Raw genomic sequence first — 16,162 nt, forward strand, 5'->3', positions numbered from 1 at the left:
GGACAGATATCCCCCAAATGTCAGAATAGTACAGATATCCCCAAATGTCAGGACAGGACAGATATCCCCCAAATGTCAGAATAGTACAGATATCCCCAAATGTCAGGACAGGACAGATATCCCCCAAATGTCAGAATAGTACAGATATTCCCCAAATGTCAGGACAGGACAGATATCCCCCAAATGTCAGGACAGTACAGATATTCCCCAAATGTCAGGACGGTACAAATACCCCCCAAATGTCAGGGCAGTACAGATACCCCCCAAATGTCAGGACGGTACAGATATCCCCAAATGTCAGGACGGTACAGATATCCCCCAAATGTCAGGACAGTACAGATATCCCCCAAATGTCAGGACGGTACAGATATCCCCAAATGTCAGGACGGTACAGATATCCCCCAAATGTCAGAATAGTACAGATATCCCCCAAATGTCAGGACAGTACAGATATCCCCAGATGTCAGAACAGTACAGATATCCCCCAAATGTCAGGACAGTACAGATATCCCCAAATGTCAGGACGGTACAGATATCCCCCAAATGTCAGGACAGTACAGATATCCCCCAAATGTCAGGACGGTACAGATATCCCCCAAATGTCAGGACAGTACAGATATCCCCAGATGTCAGAACAGTACAGATATCCCCCCAAATGTCAGGACAGTACAGATATCCCCAAATGTCAGGACAGTACAGATATCCCCCAAATGTCAGGACGGTACAGATATCCCCAAATGTCAGAATAGTACAGATATCCCCAAATGTCAGGACAGTACAGATATCCCCCAAATGTCAGGACAGTACAGATATCCCCCAAATGATCCCTTTTTGCAGAGTAGACAGTCCGATGTACTTCATAAGAGGAATGGCGAGTTTTTTGAAGTTGTATTTTTTTGTCATAATTTTTCGGAAAATGAAAAAATTAAAAAAATTATTTTCACTATTTTTTTTTTTACATACTGTCACCAGTGCAGTACAGTGTCATCATATAACTGGCATGGCGGTGATCAGGGACACTGACTGGTGACAGTATGAAAAAAAAAAATATATATATATTTTTTTTATTTTTTTATTATATTTAATTTTTTATTACATTTTTTTTTATTTTTTTAAGATTTTTTTTTCATATATTACTATGACCAAAGTAGTACCATAGTAACATTGTACTACTTTGGGGAAGTGATCAGTATTTTTTTTTTTTTTTACACAATTTGCTTATAGCAAAGAATTACTTTGCTATAAGCAAGCATTTAACTGAATGAAATCGATTCATTCAGCTTTTTTTTTTTTTGTGCTTAGCTGTGATTTGGTCACAGCTAATCACATGACATGTGCATGTGATTAGCTGTGACCATTCACAGCTAGGCACTAGTATACAATGGATGGCATCATGAATGAAGCCATCCATTGTATACAACTGTCATGTGACCTGCTGTGATTGGTCACAGCAGGTCACATGGTACCAGCAACCGGAGCCGGTACTCGGATCTGTCATCGGCCGTGTCCGAGGTGCACGGCTGGTGACAGATCGCACTGCTGCGCTGCTCTGCATTAGCGCAAACGGCGCATCTGCGGGAGCACGCCAAATGGCGTGCACCCGGAGTGGAGAGACACATCTGAAGCCGCCAAACGGCCATTGGCCAGGCGGCTAATGGTTAATAAAAAAGGTATAAGGAAACTCACAAACAAGGTGTCCAACAGATACCAGCTTCACTCGCAAAAAAGGTGTGAGATACAGTTACCGCTCACCGCGGATCTCTCCCATACAGCACAGAACAGCAAGGCTCTCTAACGTCCACATCAAGTAGGCTACGCCAAACCGGTTTCGTCACACCGACGTCATCAAGGGGCGGTACCGTAAACGTATTGCACCATTATGTTCTCTTTTTTGTCCCTGAGTGTACTGCATCCTCTCATGGAGGTATGAGAAAGAGTGGAGAAGTTCATCGTAAGAGTTTGGGCTGCAAAGTTGTTTGTCTGTGATTATTATTAGAGATGAGCGAATCGAACATGACGAAGTGGAATTCGTTCCGAAGATTTGGAAAAATTCGATTCGCGACGAATCCGAAGATTAGCAAACTTCGGATGCACGAATCAAATTTTCCCAAAAATGGCGGCGACATGTGTGGCGACGGAGAAAATGGACAGAGAAGATGGGGCGGGGATCTCTGGGAAGGCGCGCAGACAAGGCGCGCTGACCCATAATGCATTCATGACATGTGATCGCATTAGCCAATCAGCAGCCAGCCAGCACTGTGTAATGGTCGAGCTATAAATCGTGGCCATCTTAGAATTCTCCATTAGCCTCCGGTCATTCAAGAGAGACAGACCTGTGTGTATTAAGGGACAGAGTTAGGGCCACAGAGACTTTAGGGCCACAGAATCGTTACTCAGGGACACAGAATCGTTACTCAGGGATCACAGAATCGTTACTCAGGGACACAGAATCGTTACTTAGGGCCACAGCTATCAAAGAATCGAAAATTTAAAGTGACATACACCCTTTTTTTTTTTGGTGGCTGTCGTGCACAGTTGGTGCTGCAGTTTGCCGATTGTGCAAAATAAACTGACTTTCTGCTTCACAACCACTATTGTACGTTCAAAGAGTTAGATCCATTTACACGCCGGCTGGCGGTAATATTTTTTGGGTGATTAGTGCATTCCAGTGACACAAACGTACAGTTTCCAGCCAACGGCAAGCTGCAATTGACCGATTGTGCTAAATAAACTGACTTTCTGCTTCACAACCACTATTGTACGTTCAAAGAGTTAAAGAGTCAAAGAGACTCCTCATGCTGCTGCCAGGCCCGTAATCTGTCATGGGCCCCTGTACCGCCTCCTCATGCTGCTGCCAGGCCCGTAATCTGTCATGGGCCCCTGTACCGACTCCTCATGCTGCTGCCAGGCCCGTAATCTGTCATGGGCCCCTGTACCGCCTCCTCATGCTGCTGCCAGGTCCAGAGTGTGTCATGGGTCCCTGTACGGCCTCCCATTGCTGCTGTCTCCATCGCCACACTCTGCCATGTGCCACTTTCAGGTCTCCTCACACTGCTGGTGGGTTCCATTTTGTCATAGGTTGCTGTATGGCCTCCCATTGCTGCTGCCTCCACCGCCACACTGTGGCTCCACACTCTGGTTTTGGCCCGTGACTGCCCAAATGAGTGAAGTGTGCGGTGATTCTAAGATGGACGGCACTCATCTGCATGTCATACTGACTGACAGTATTATTTCTCTTCCCCAGCAGACTCCAAGGGCATTTAAATTAAAGGTACAGTGTTCTGCACTAATATAAAGGCTCTCTGAAGCCTAGAAACACCATTTTAAAGGGTTAAATTTGCAGCGAATATATTCGGCTCGAAGCAAATTTTTTCGGCGAATTCGGCAAATCAGCCAAACCGAATTTTTGAATAATTCGCTCATCTCTAATTATTATTATCTGGAAGTATCTGAAACATCACCATATCTATTTGGACATCGGGGTCATTGCTCCCAGAGCACAACTGCTGTTGCTGGTTTATAATCTGACCAGCCATTAGCTCTGGTGAGTTCATTTAATCTCCTTTGGTGGTGGATTTTTCACAATTGGTTCAAGTCACTGAAGATATATATATATATATATATTTTTTGGACACTAATTTATGTTTGGACACTATAATTATTTATTTAAAACACTAATGTTTTCTGGATGATGATATACACCTTTGTATAAGTTTGTTATTAGCGCATACCTTTTAATTAGGACTAGTTATTCTATGTATACTGATATGCTGTCATTGTATTGTGTTTCAGTTTCACCTATAAAATAAAGTTGGATTCTTTGGTAGACAACACAAGCAGTGGGCTTCTGTTTGCTGGAGATTCTGACAAGGGTTTAGCTGTCCGTTTAGAGCCACACATAGTCAGTGTTTTGAGAACAGAACAAGCAGAGAAATGTAAAGCTGTAACAACTGAGAAAACAATAGAATATATAGACTCAATATAATGCTTTACTTCAAAAGTAAATGTCATCTATTATGTAAACCCAGCGCTGCTCCTGTACTGGGAATGTGGATCCACCACACTTCCCTCTGCAGCAGCATGCGATGTAGAATTCCATTTCTTGGAGATTTTTTAACCGGTACAATGCCAAAAAAAAAACAGTCAATACCACCATGAATGTCTCTAAAGTGTTTAGAAACATTGTACATTTTCTTGGCATTTTGGTTATTAGTGTCATTATAGTGGTCTGAGATTCTAATTCTAAGGGGGTGTCAGGAATCTAGGAGTGACCAGAAAGGTGTGGACTGACACAGGGAAACGCAGGCCTCGGGTACAGTATAATACAGTTTATTAGCCACCCATATATATATATATAAACGCACAGTGAGCAAACCAACCTTCCACTAATCTTAGTAGGTGCAGGAACACAGGCATAGTCAGGGCTGGAGAGGTGGAATGGTCAGGCCGGCCTTAGGGTTCTGTAATGACCGTTCGGTGGTACCTCTAGCAGTTCCCAGGACAGGATTCCCCAGGGCGCGGAGTCTAAGTCCCAGTCTGCTTATTCACCAGGGCCCCTGATGGTGGGGATGGACTTGGAGCAGACAGGAACCAGGTCGCGGCCCCTGAGTACACCTGCTAGTGGTAGAGGGATCCGCCAGAGGTATGTGCAGGTAGAAAGCCTGATGTGAAGAGGCAGAAGGTGTGAGAAGGGATGGCTGGATCCGTGCAGGATGGATGGATGGCAGAGTAGTTAGCGTGGTCAGACGGGCCAGGTCAGCAATGTGCGGGCAGCAAGGTACCAAAGGAGTAGGCAGAGAATGGTCAGGGTCACAAGCTGGGTTCAGTAACTCATGGGCAGCGCGGTACAAAGGATCAGGCAGAGAATGGTCAGGGTCACAAGCCGGGTTCAACAGGAGACGATCAGCAGAGGTCAGGATCAAGCAGGGTCAGCAACGAGGCAGGAACACAAGATACCAGGTACAAGGGCTCATGGGAAAAAACATACACCAAGGCCCAGACTGCAGGTCTGGCCATCCCTTAAATACACCTTCTGCAATCAGCCCCAGGTTTGGCTGATTGCAGAAGTGAGCTTCTGGCTGCTGAGAGCACCCGCTGGTCAGCCCTGGTACTGCAGCCCACACAGCAGGTGAGTCCCACCACCAGTGCTGAGTCCATTCCTGACAGGGGGTGTGCGGTGCAACCCACATACTGGATCCTACAAGTATTACACTCAATAACATACACCATTGACTTGGTATTGCAATTAATCTATATCTTGATTGGAAAGGATTTACTAGTAGTGCAAGACACTCAAGTCGCCTGGCAAAGTCACACTGTAAGTCACGCAACTTTCAGGTCGCAGTAGTGTGAACCTAGACTCAAGAATCCAGGATACATTACAAATCTCTCCCTGTTGTTAGCAAAGTTCTTTTTTTAATTAATATACTAAATCCTTAATTGCTTCCACTACAAGGTGTCGTGCACATAATGTTCGGTGTCCTTTGTTAGGGATAGGTTGGTATCACTTTTTTTTTCACAAAGATATTTATTTGGAGCAAAAAAGGAAAGGATCAATACCTTACAAACATTGTAGACATTAGTGGAAGGTCCATGGTAAGCGGAAGCAATTCTGCTGGTAGATATCATCACAGCCATGGATTGGGAGAATGAACAAAGTACAGTAATTCAGATCCTATTATCAGATGACTTATTGGTATCACTTTTACCCCCGATAAGGCTGCTTTGATGTCATTAGCTCATCATTTCCTATTATTATAAAATAGACCAATAGAATAAGGATAGAAAAACAGTAAACCATCACCTCTGAAGGTAATTTACCTTTGCTGCTCACCGACCCTACGGCACGCATTCATTTTATTAAAGATGTAATTATATTTTGGGTTACTCTGAATCAACAGAATATTTAGCACGGGGATAAAGGCAAATATTGCAACTAGGTCCAGAAAATACCAAAGATAGCCGTATAACATGTTTGAAAAACGTTCTATAAGCAACAATGAAAAATACAAGAGATACAAAATCAGGAGACACAGCAGTGTTTTTATAACCCTTTGAACCCCTTTAGTCTTAGCACTGTTGGAGGGGCCCATGGTTCTGCTCATTTTCCGAAAATGAAACAGAAGGGATAGTGCAGTGAATGCGGTGATCAATATCACAAACCCAAAAGACACAAACTCATTATGATAAAAAATCTCACTATATTCAATTTGGTGTGAGAATCCTGTCATGTTGGGTGAACCAAACTCCAAGCTGATATTTAATCTGTTGTAGGAAATATCCATGGATACACAAAAAAAGCTTCCACTGATGGAGAATGCTTGAATTATCAGTATCATCCTTGGGATTAGGACATCAATCTTCCTCTTCAGCAAGGAGAAAATACGGGATTGGAACTGTATAATTTTAATAAAATAGAAGAAGCACAGGCAAGACAACATCCATGAACAAGAGGTTATTCCATACAAGTCCAAGGACTCTATAATAATTCTTACATAGATATCCAGAGTAAAATAGAAAATTAAAAAGAAATAATAATAAGGGGACACAGCTGCTAAGCAAATATTGGAAAAGCTCAGAGCACACAATATTTTGTCCAATGTTTTTAGAGTTTCCCCTTTACAAATGTCTCCTAAAGTGATGATGATGATGAATAAACTGGAGCCGATCCCAAATAAAGTTTCAAGGACAAGAATGAAAAGACAAATGGCTGATCCTACATGCAGATCCATGGCCAGTACAAGAGTTGGACTTGTGTAGTAGATACTTAGAAGAGTCCAAGATGGAGATCAGTTCCTAGTCCACCTTCTGTTGTGTATTCCTGAACAGATAATGTCCGTCAGCCTTTCTCAGTGTCTATGAAAGGACAGCGAAGTGATCTGCCAGTATGAGTGGATACCTAGGAAGTCCTCTGATGTATCCAGCCATCTGCACAGACACAATTTTGAATACATTCAAAGTATGGAGACATGGATTTGCCTTGTCATGCAGAAACAATTTTCATAGCAAATACTTTATTTTTTAAAGCTGAATCAACAGACACTTACTGTTATATTTACATCTGGGGCAATCAAAGGGTTAATTGTTGTCTGCTTTGTGCTTACTGTGCGGTGTTTTATTAGGGGACATGCTGTGCAGAGAGATACAAAGCAGCATGTCCTCACTGCCAGGAGAGAGATCTGCATTGTTAACACACAGGTCTCTCCCTTGTCAGCTGCTTTGCTGATCACCAAGTCCTGGCCATGAATCGCTGGCTGGGACCTGGTAATTGACATCTTCAAGAGCCAATGACAGCACACACACACCCCCTACCCGGAAACGCATAGTCATGTATATATACGTTATTGTGCACAGCATGGCCGCCATGAAGCAGAACACCTGCTAGGGTGCGGTCAGCAAGTGATTAACCCCTTCCTGCCCTGTGTCAGTGCTTTTTATTAGCACTGATCACTGTATCAATGTCATTGGAGATATCAGTGGCAGTTAGTCACATAAACCAATTAATATACAATTATTAGGATTTTTTTTAACGACACATAGGAGAATACATTTTGGCCTAAAATTATGAAGAAATGTAAGTTTTTTCAAAATTGTCGGTCTTATCATCTCCTCTAATAGATAATGCCTCTGATGAAGTCATATGACATAACAAGTGGGAGGAGCTGGGTGTTACTGATGCTGCAGGGATGCTGGATTGTGGCTGCATAAGTGAGATCTGGCCTACATTTATGAAGAAAGCAATTTTTTTACTGGATATGTTTTATAACAAAAAGTCAAAAATATATATGTTTTCAAAATTGTTTGTCTTATCATCTCCTCTAATAGATTATGACCCTGATGAAGTCATGTGACTGACCATGTGACATAACGCATGGGAGGAGCTGGGTGTTACTGATGCTGCAGGGATGCTGGATTATATTCTAAAAAACATAATACTTATATACTCTTTAAGCCCAGCTTCACAAACAATCGTAGAGACGGGACCACAAACAATTCGTATACAAGTGATTGCACATGGAGGGAATGAGACATGTAAAGCTGTAACAACTGGGAAAACAATAGAATATATAGGCTCAATATAATGCTTTACTTCAAAAATAAATATCATCTATTATGTAAACCCAGCGCTGCTCCTGTACTCCTGTGAATCCACCACACTCCCCTCTGCAGCAGCATGCGATGTAGATTTCCGCCTCTTGGAGATTTTTTAACCGGTACAATGCCAAAAAAACAGTCAAGAATACCACCATGAATGTCTCTAAAGTGTTTACAGACATTGTACATTTTCTTGGCATGTTTTGTTATTAGTGTCCTAGATTCTAATTCTAAGGGGGCGTGCGTTGCAACCCACATACTGGATCCTACAAGTATTGCACTCAATAACATACACCAGGCATGTCCAAAGTCCGGCCCGCAGGTCATTTACGGCCCGGGGGTCGGTTTATTACGGCCCTCCAACAGCCCTCCCTGCTCTGTGTAATGTGGCCCTCCCACGGCCCTCCCTTCTATGGCAGGCAGTCTTCTGCTTGAGAGCAGAGGGCAGTGCGCATGCCTGACTGCGGCGCGTTCTCCCTGGTCTGTGTAAATGCGGCTGTCGCACGGCCCTCCCTTCTGTGGCAGACCGTCTTCTGCTTGAGAGCAGTGCGCATGCGTGACTGCGCCACACTGGGAGCGACAGAGGGCGGTGACGTCAGGGCCGGGCTTCCAGCGTGAAGTGTGTTTCTCTTCCCCTCCCGGCTGCCGAGCAGAGACTTCAGCTCCAGCTACCTTTTTCACCCTTCACATTAGTGCAGGTAAGTTTTTTTAAAATATATTTTCAATACATTGTGAAAACTCAGCTGTCAGTTGATCTTAATGTTATGAAATGAAAAGTATGTTGTTTGCAATTAACTTGGCATAAAATAATTTATTTGCATTTAATTGTAATGGTTCAAAGAATGTTCGGAAAAATGTTCGGCCCTCCACCATGTTCACTTCATCCAATCTGGCCCTCTTTGAAAAAAGTTTGGACAACCCTGACATACACCATTGACTTGGTATTGCAATTAACAAGGATTTACTGGTAGTGCCAGACGCAACCTGGGGGCTCTTTTTGTGCTTTGTACAGTACCTGCAGGCATTATAGCCATAGCAGGAAGACCCCGTAGTGGACAACCAAGAAGAGGTGTCTGAATAGAATAAACTGGAGATAAAATACTCCCCAATGTAGATGCCCGTCTGCTAGAGAAGTTGCATCCATTGTTAAGAACGGTGTGCAGTTCCTTATCTGCATAATGAATCAGTAAATGTTTTTCGATAACACAGATGATTTGATGGAATTCAATTAACAATGATGTTAGAAAACGTATTCTGTATTCCGTTGTTTGTTTTTTGAGGCAGACTTTTGCTTAATGAGACTAGAATGATCCTTTTGTGCGGTTATCAGGGGTGGACTGACAACTCATGGGGCCCCAGGGCAATAGGGGATCATGGGGTCCCTGTGTCCTTGCCCAAACTCAAAAAAGCCTATGAAAAAGGTACCAGGGGCATCTCATGGGGCCCCCTACTGACCCCGGGCCCTCGGGCAGTGCCCGAGTTTCCAAATGGTCAGTCCGCCCCTGGCGGCTATGTTTCTACTTTTAGAGATCCACTGTTCTTTATAATCACAATCTCTCAATCTCTTACAAACTACTCCACACTCACAATTAAAATCATCTTGTTTAGAGCAATTCCTTTTAGCTCTCACAAATTCATCCATAGGGATCGATTTTACTGTGTGCAATGGGTGACAGCAGGAGGCTAACAGCAAGGAATCACCAGCACATTCTCTCCTGTATGTACCGCTCTTAACTTCTCCTGGATCCACCTCACCTGTGAGAGTTACATTCAGACAGGGTATGTACTTGGCATGGTGGGTACTGGTAAACTCCAAATTAAAATAGTTCTGCCTCAAATAATCAATAAAGGAACCCAGAGCATGCTCAGTACCCCTCCCTCCTAGATTGTAAGCTCCAAGGAGCAGGGCCCTCGAACCCCTCGTGTATTGTACGGTATTGTTACTGTACTGTCTCGTGTACTGTCTCCCATTATATTGTACAGCACTGAGCAAACCGTTGGCACTGTATAAATCCTGTATAATAATAATAATACCCCGCCAGACCATGATAAGCTCGTCCAGATAGCAAACATACCACACAATACTATCTGAAAAAAGTTATTAGAAGAAAACAAAAACAACTCCTCCCACCAGCCCATGTAAAGATTGGCTAAGGATGGAGAAAACTTAGAATTTTTTTTTTGTACTGTATTCATATCAAGTAGCCAATAAAGAGTAACCAGAAAAGCATACCGGATTACCAGTGAAATGTATACCTTATGGAGCTGCTCCAAGCTATGGATGGAAGGAAAGGGATCACCCCACCGGCAAGTGAGAAGAGGGGAGCATGAGTCCGAGCGATTCCAGTGTCAGCCAATACAAGTGAAGAGATGGACGCCGCTCAACCGACCCCAGGTGTCCAATGTTGAGGAATGGCCTCAGCCGCCATACTGGCCACACCCTCTGATACGTTTCACCCCACACATCGGGTCTTGGTCACAGAGGTCCCACCAATATCCCAATACAATAGTGTTATGTGTATCCATATATTTGTAAACTCTGCAGTGGAAATATCTTCTTCATTATGAGGTTGCCCTACTCACACAATAGCAATCAAATAGAGTTGCTGGGTCTGGCAGCACATTTTATTATTTATTTATATATTTATTTCATGTACTTATATAGCGCCATCAATTTACGGAGCGCTTTACATATACATTGTACATTCACATCAGTCCCCGCCCCTGAGGAGCTAACAATATAAGGTCCCTAATTATGTACTTATATAGCGCCATCAATTTACGGAGCGCTTTACATTTATATTGTACATTCACATCAGTCCCGCCCCTGAGGAGCTTCCAATATAAGGTCCCTAATTCACATTTATTTATTTATTTCAGGTACTTATATAGCGCCATCAATTTACACAGCGCTTTACATATACATTGTACATTCACATCAGTCCCCGCCCCCGAGGAGCATACAATCTAAGGTCCCTAACTCACATTTATTTATTTATTTCAGGTACTTATATAGCGCCATCAATTTAGGCAGCGCTTTACATATACATTGTACATTCACATCAGTCCCCGCCCCTGAGGAGCGTCCAATCTAAGGTCCCTAATTCACATTTATTTATTTATTTCAGGTACTTATATAGCGCCATCAATTTACGCAGCACTTTACATATACATTGTACATTCACATCAGTCCCCGCCCCTGAGGAGCTTCCAATATAAGGTCCCTAATTCACATTTATTTATTTATTTCAGGTACTTATATAGCGCCATCAATTTACGCAGCACTTTACATATACATTGTACATTCACATCAGTCCCTAACCCTCAAGGGGCGTACAATCTAAGGTCCCTAACTCACATTCATACATACACATACTAGGGACAATTTAGACAGGATCCAATTAACCTACAAGCATGTCTTTGGAGTGTGGGAGGAAACCAGAGTACCCAGAAAAAACCCACACATGCACAGGGAGAACATGCAAACTCCAGGCAGGTGGTGCCATGGTTGGGATACGAACCAACGACCCCAGTACTGCCAGGCAGAAGTGCTAATCTCTTAGCCACTGTGCTGCCCATATTATTTTACATCATGTAGAGCAAAAAAGAGGTTCAAAGCCTTCAAGGCTCCAGATAACATTACAAATTGCTCCCTGGTGTAAACAATGTGAAGTCCAGGAAATCTGATCATCATTATGAAAGTTTTTATGCTAATATACTAAATCTTGAATTGCCTCCACCACAGGGTGCCTGCAAATATAGTTCATTGTTAGGTTGAACTTGCACTTTAAGCAGTAGCTGCAATAGTGGCCGGTATTCCTTTTACCCCTGATAAGGCCGCTTTGTCATTAGCTCATAATTTGCTGTTGATTTGGAACAGACCAATAAAACAAAGATGGAGAAACAGAAAATCATCACTTCCGAGGTAGTTGAACCCCCTTTGCCTACCCTACATCGCACATGTATTGTATTAAAGATCTAATTATATTTTGGGATACTTTTAACTAAAAAAAAATATAGCATGGAGGGGAAGACAAATGCTGCAATTAAATCAACCAAATTCCATAAATGGTAATTTAACTTGTCTGAAGCTTTCAATACGTAACAATGAAAAATAAAAGAGATAACAACCCCATCCTCTGGAACTCTCTACCCCAATTTATCAGACTATCACCTACTCTGCTCACTTTTAGGTGAAAACCCATCTCTTCAGGGAAGCCTATCCCGCCCTCAGCTAATAATGGCATCTTCTACTCTTCCAACCAGTCCATCCCCCACAGTTACTACCTTTTGTACCACTGGCCCCTCCCTCTTAGATTGTAAGCTCCAAGGAGCAGGGCCCTCCTATCCCTCTTGTATTGAACTGTATTGTTGCTGTATTGTCTCCCTTTATATTGTAAAGCGCTGAGCAAACTGTTGTCCTGTATAATAATAATAATAATAATAATAATAATAAAAAGGAGACACACTAGTGCTTTTATAACCCCTTGAACCCCTTTAGTCTCAATACTGTTAGAGGAGACAACCAATCTACTCATGTTACCAATATGAAAGAGAAGGGACAGTGCAGTCAATGCGTTGATCAATATCCCAAACCCCAAAAGACACAAACTTATATTAAAAGTTGTCTTCTAATGTAGTTAGGTCATGTTGGATGAAACAAAACCCGAGCTGATATTTCAGCTGTCATAGAAAAAATGCATTGGGGCACAAATAAAGCTTCCACAGATGGAGAATTGCTTGAATTATCAGTATCATCCTTGGGATGATGACATCAATCTTCCTCTTCAACAAGGAGAAGATACGGGATTGGAACTGTATAATTTTATTGAAAGAGAAGAAGCACAGCCAAGACAACATCCATAGACAAGAGGTTATTCCATACAAGTCCAAGGAGAATATAATAATTCCTGGATCAACATCCATAGTAAGAACAAAGAATCCAGTTGGCACACCAGGTAACGTAGAATGGTGGAAAACTAACGAGTAACAGGGTACAAAACGGGGGTTATAATGTCTTTTTAGTCAATGTCAAAGTTTAACGACTTGCCTACAAGGCCAGTTGTGACATTTCTCTCCTACATGATAAAATCAGCATTTTTTATTTGCTAGAAAATCACTTAGAACCTCCAAACATTTTATATATTTTTTTAAGAATAGGCCCTAGAGAATAAAATGGTGGTTTTTGCAAATGTTTAAAGGCCGCACAATATTTGTGCAGCAGTTTTTCAAGAGCAAATCTTTGTGAAAAAATTAACTTTAATGAATTTTAAGGCACTAAAACACAACACAATACCCAATTGTTTGGTAAAATATAAAAGATGATGTGAGGACGAGTACTTAGATACCTAACAAGCCATGCTTTAAAATTGTGTATCCCCGCGGAATGCTGACAAATTACAGTACTTAAAAATTTCCATAGGTGATACTTTAAAAGCCTTTAAAAGTTTAAAGTTAGACGGGGCGTCTGGTGCTGGAATTATTGCGTTCACTAAAACGTTTGCAATATCTGTCATGTGTGGGGCAAATACTGTTCACATATAAATGCGAGACATACGTATGTGTTTGCCTTTGTGCATGAGCACAGGGACGAGGAAGCGCTTTCATTTTTTAAAATTATTAACTTTATGTACATATTTGTGTTTACATAATCCCATTTATTGCTATCACAAGGGCTCAACAACATCCCGTATGTTAGCATGGGCAGTGAGGGGTTCTCTTTACTAAGGCATCTGGGGTCTATTAGACCCCATATCTCTGCTCTGACTTTAAAGGCAAAGTGAAACAAAAAACAAGAAGCGCACCATCCTTGCGCATTACCTCATTAACAGAATTTATTAATAGAAGATAGGTACTCACAAACAGCGAATAAAATCAGGCATGTAGTCCTCAAAGGGACTTCAAAGATAAGAAGCCAGCATGAATCCCATCATGGGGGTAGACACTCAGTATAGCTGACGCATTTCGAAGGCTATGCCTTCTTCCTCAGAGCTCAAGGAAGAAGGCATAGCCTTCGAAACGCGTCAGCTATACTGAGTGTCTACCCCCATAATGGGATTCGCGCTGGCTTCTTATCTTTGAAGTCCCTTTGAGGACTACATGCCTGATTTTATTCGCTGTTTGTGAGTACCTATCTTCTATTAATAAATTCTGTTACTGAGGTAATGCGCAAGGTTGGTGCGCTTCTTGTTTTTTGTTTCACTTTGCAGTATCGATCGGGCTTCCCCAGCCCTGTTTTGGAGATGCACAACCTTGAAATATACTGGTGGTCGCTTGCTCTGGTGTTGGTTCCATCTATTTGCCACCGGTCTGGGCCCTAGGGCGCAGGAGAAATCGCATCTGGTCTACTGACTTTAAAGGCATCTGGTCAAGCTGATATTAGTTTGATCAGATACTGTTAGATGCCAGTAATGGCTTGTAAACAACAAACCAAAGATGAAAGTGACCAAATCCTCATTGTCTCTGATCTCAAAGATCATAGAGATGATTACGGAGCTTCTGTTACTTCTTCATCTCCTGGTGAAGAAGTGGAATGGGAGAGCACAGGAAGCGGCAGAAGGTGGTGGGAGGGGGGGACCACTCCCCATGTAAAAGTGATCCAGTGACTAAATAGCTACCAGGATCACTTTTACATTATTCAGCATCACTGGCTGAAAATATTGATACCAGGGTCATGACTTCAGCTGCTGCCATGGCCCCGGTATAACTAGTTCAACCCAAGAATGTACAGGTGTGTCCTATGGGCGGGAAGTGAAGATATCACTTCTGTTCTTCAGTATGAAGGGAATCTTTAGGGCCGGCAGACATGTTTCCATTTGTGTGAGCTCTGCTGAAAATTCTGATACAAATAACTTTAAATCTGTTGCTCCTGAAAATGAATATCAGCGCCTGTAGCGGCCAAAAGAGATAATATATTATAAAACACACCCAAAACCAAAATGAAGTAGTAGGGAAAAGATTCCAGCTCGGAAACAACTGAGATAAGAAAAAGGAGATGTTGAGAACTAGGAGCAGCCCCATGGTTTTGGTTGCCTTGATATGAGCTTTGAAATGAGAGTCATTGAGGTTTGTGGAGGTCTTTACATGTTGGACGAGGGATTGTAACGTAGAACTAAGTGACACCACAATCAGCAGGAATGGCAGGACTGTCACTGAGCTAAAACCGCTTATTATGAAATAGGCTTTACCCTCGTGGATCTTACTTATCTTCGAACAGTGTGACCTGTTGGTGTTATCAAAAGGAACAGACACAACAATAATGCCACTCACTATGACCACCAATATTCCAGAGAACATTAAAGTTCCCACTATAATCCAGGGAAGCAGAGTTATCAGTTTAGCCTTCAGTAATATGAGGAACTTGTTCTGGAAAGAGACAATTTTGAGGCAGTAGAAACAGCAAATCCAGGACGTCATACAAGAACTGAAGAAGATGGTTGTGTTGTAAATTCCATTAACAATGACTACGCAGATATTAAAGCTTGTGAAAACGTCTTTCCAAAGATAACTCAACATATCAAATAGAAACTGAAAACTCTTAATGATTGTATGAGATAATCCCAGAACAAAGAGGAGAAGGTCCTGAGGTCTTTGAAGGAAATGTTTGTTTGGTTTTCTTTGAACAGAGACACCGGCAACAAATACATTGCAGAAAATTCCAGCAAGAGTTGTAATTATATTAATAACCAAAAGTACGATCTCAGTAGTCTCCATTTCAGATGATGGACAAGTTCTCTGTTCAATAAGAGCTTTATTTTTTTCTTTTGATTCACTAATCTACACTATCTCTCAGTCCTTTGCTGTTGCCTCAAGAACTTGTAGCTTCGGCTGGTTTTGTTTTTCTGAAATGGTCCTTGAATCCCATATTTATTCACACAACTTTAAGATCATTTACATGGGCAGATGTTCAATCCATCTAACAGCCTCCATTTGCAAGAAATACAAATTAGCAGCTTTAAAGGATATAGGTAAATACATTAGTCAGCTTTGCATTTCTAACCACCTACCTCTGTCTTTGTTCCCCTGTCCCCTGTGATAGCTGTGATTACAGGCCAGTGTCACTGCAAGC

The 16,162-nt window shown here is 42.2% G+C and overlaps 1 protein-coding gene across 1 annotated transcript; it reads right to left on the minus strand.

Moving 5' to 3' along the window:
• Positions 1-14,853: 14,853 nt before the first annotated feature.
• On the minus strand, positions 14,854-15,807 carry LOC149470706 (taste receptor type 2 member 60-like). The gene has a single exon (XM_089661575.1). It carries the CDS (start codon positions 15,805-15,807, stop codon positions 14,854-14,856), a length of 954 nt encoding a protein of 317 aa, XP_089517701.1.
• Between the last annotated feature and the right edge of the window lie 355 nt (positions 15,808-16,162).

This window comes from Staurois parvus, unplaced genomic scaffold, assembly GCF_062004578.1.
Source record: "Staurois parvus isolate SC_StPar_1 unplaced genomic scaffold, SC_StPar_1.0 ptg000034l, whole genome shotgun sequence".
Taxonomy (NCBI): Eukaryota; Metazoa; Chordata; class Amphibia; order Anura; family Ranidae; genus Staurois; species Staurois parvus.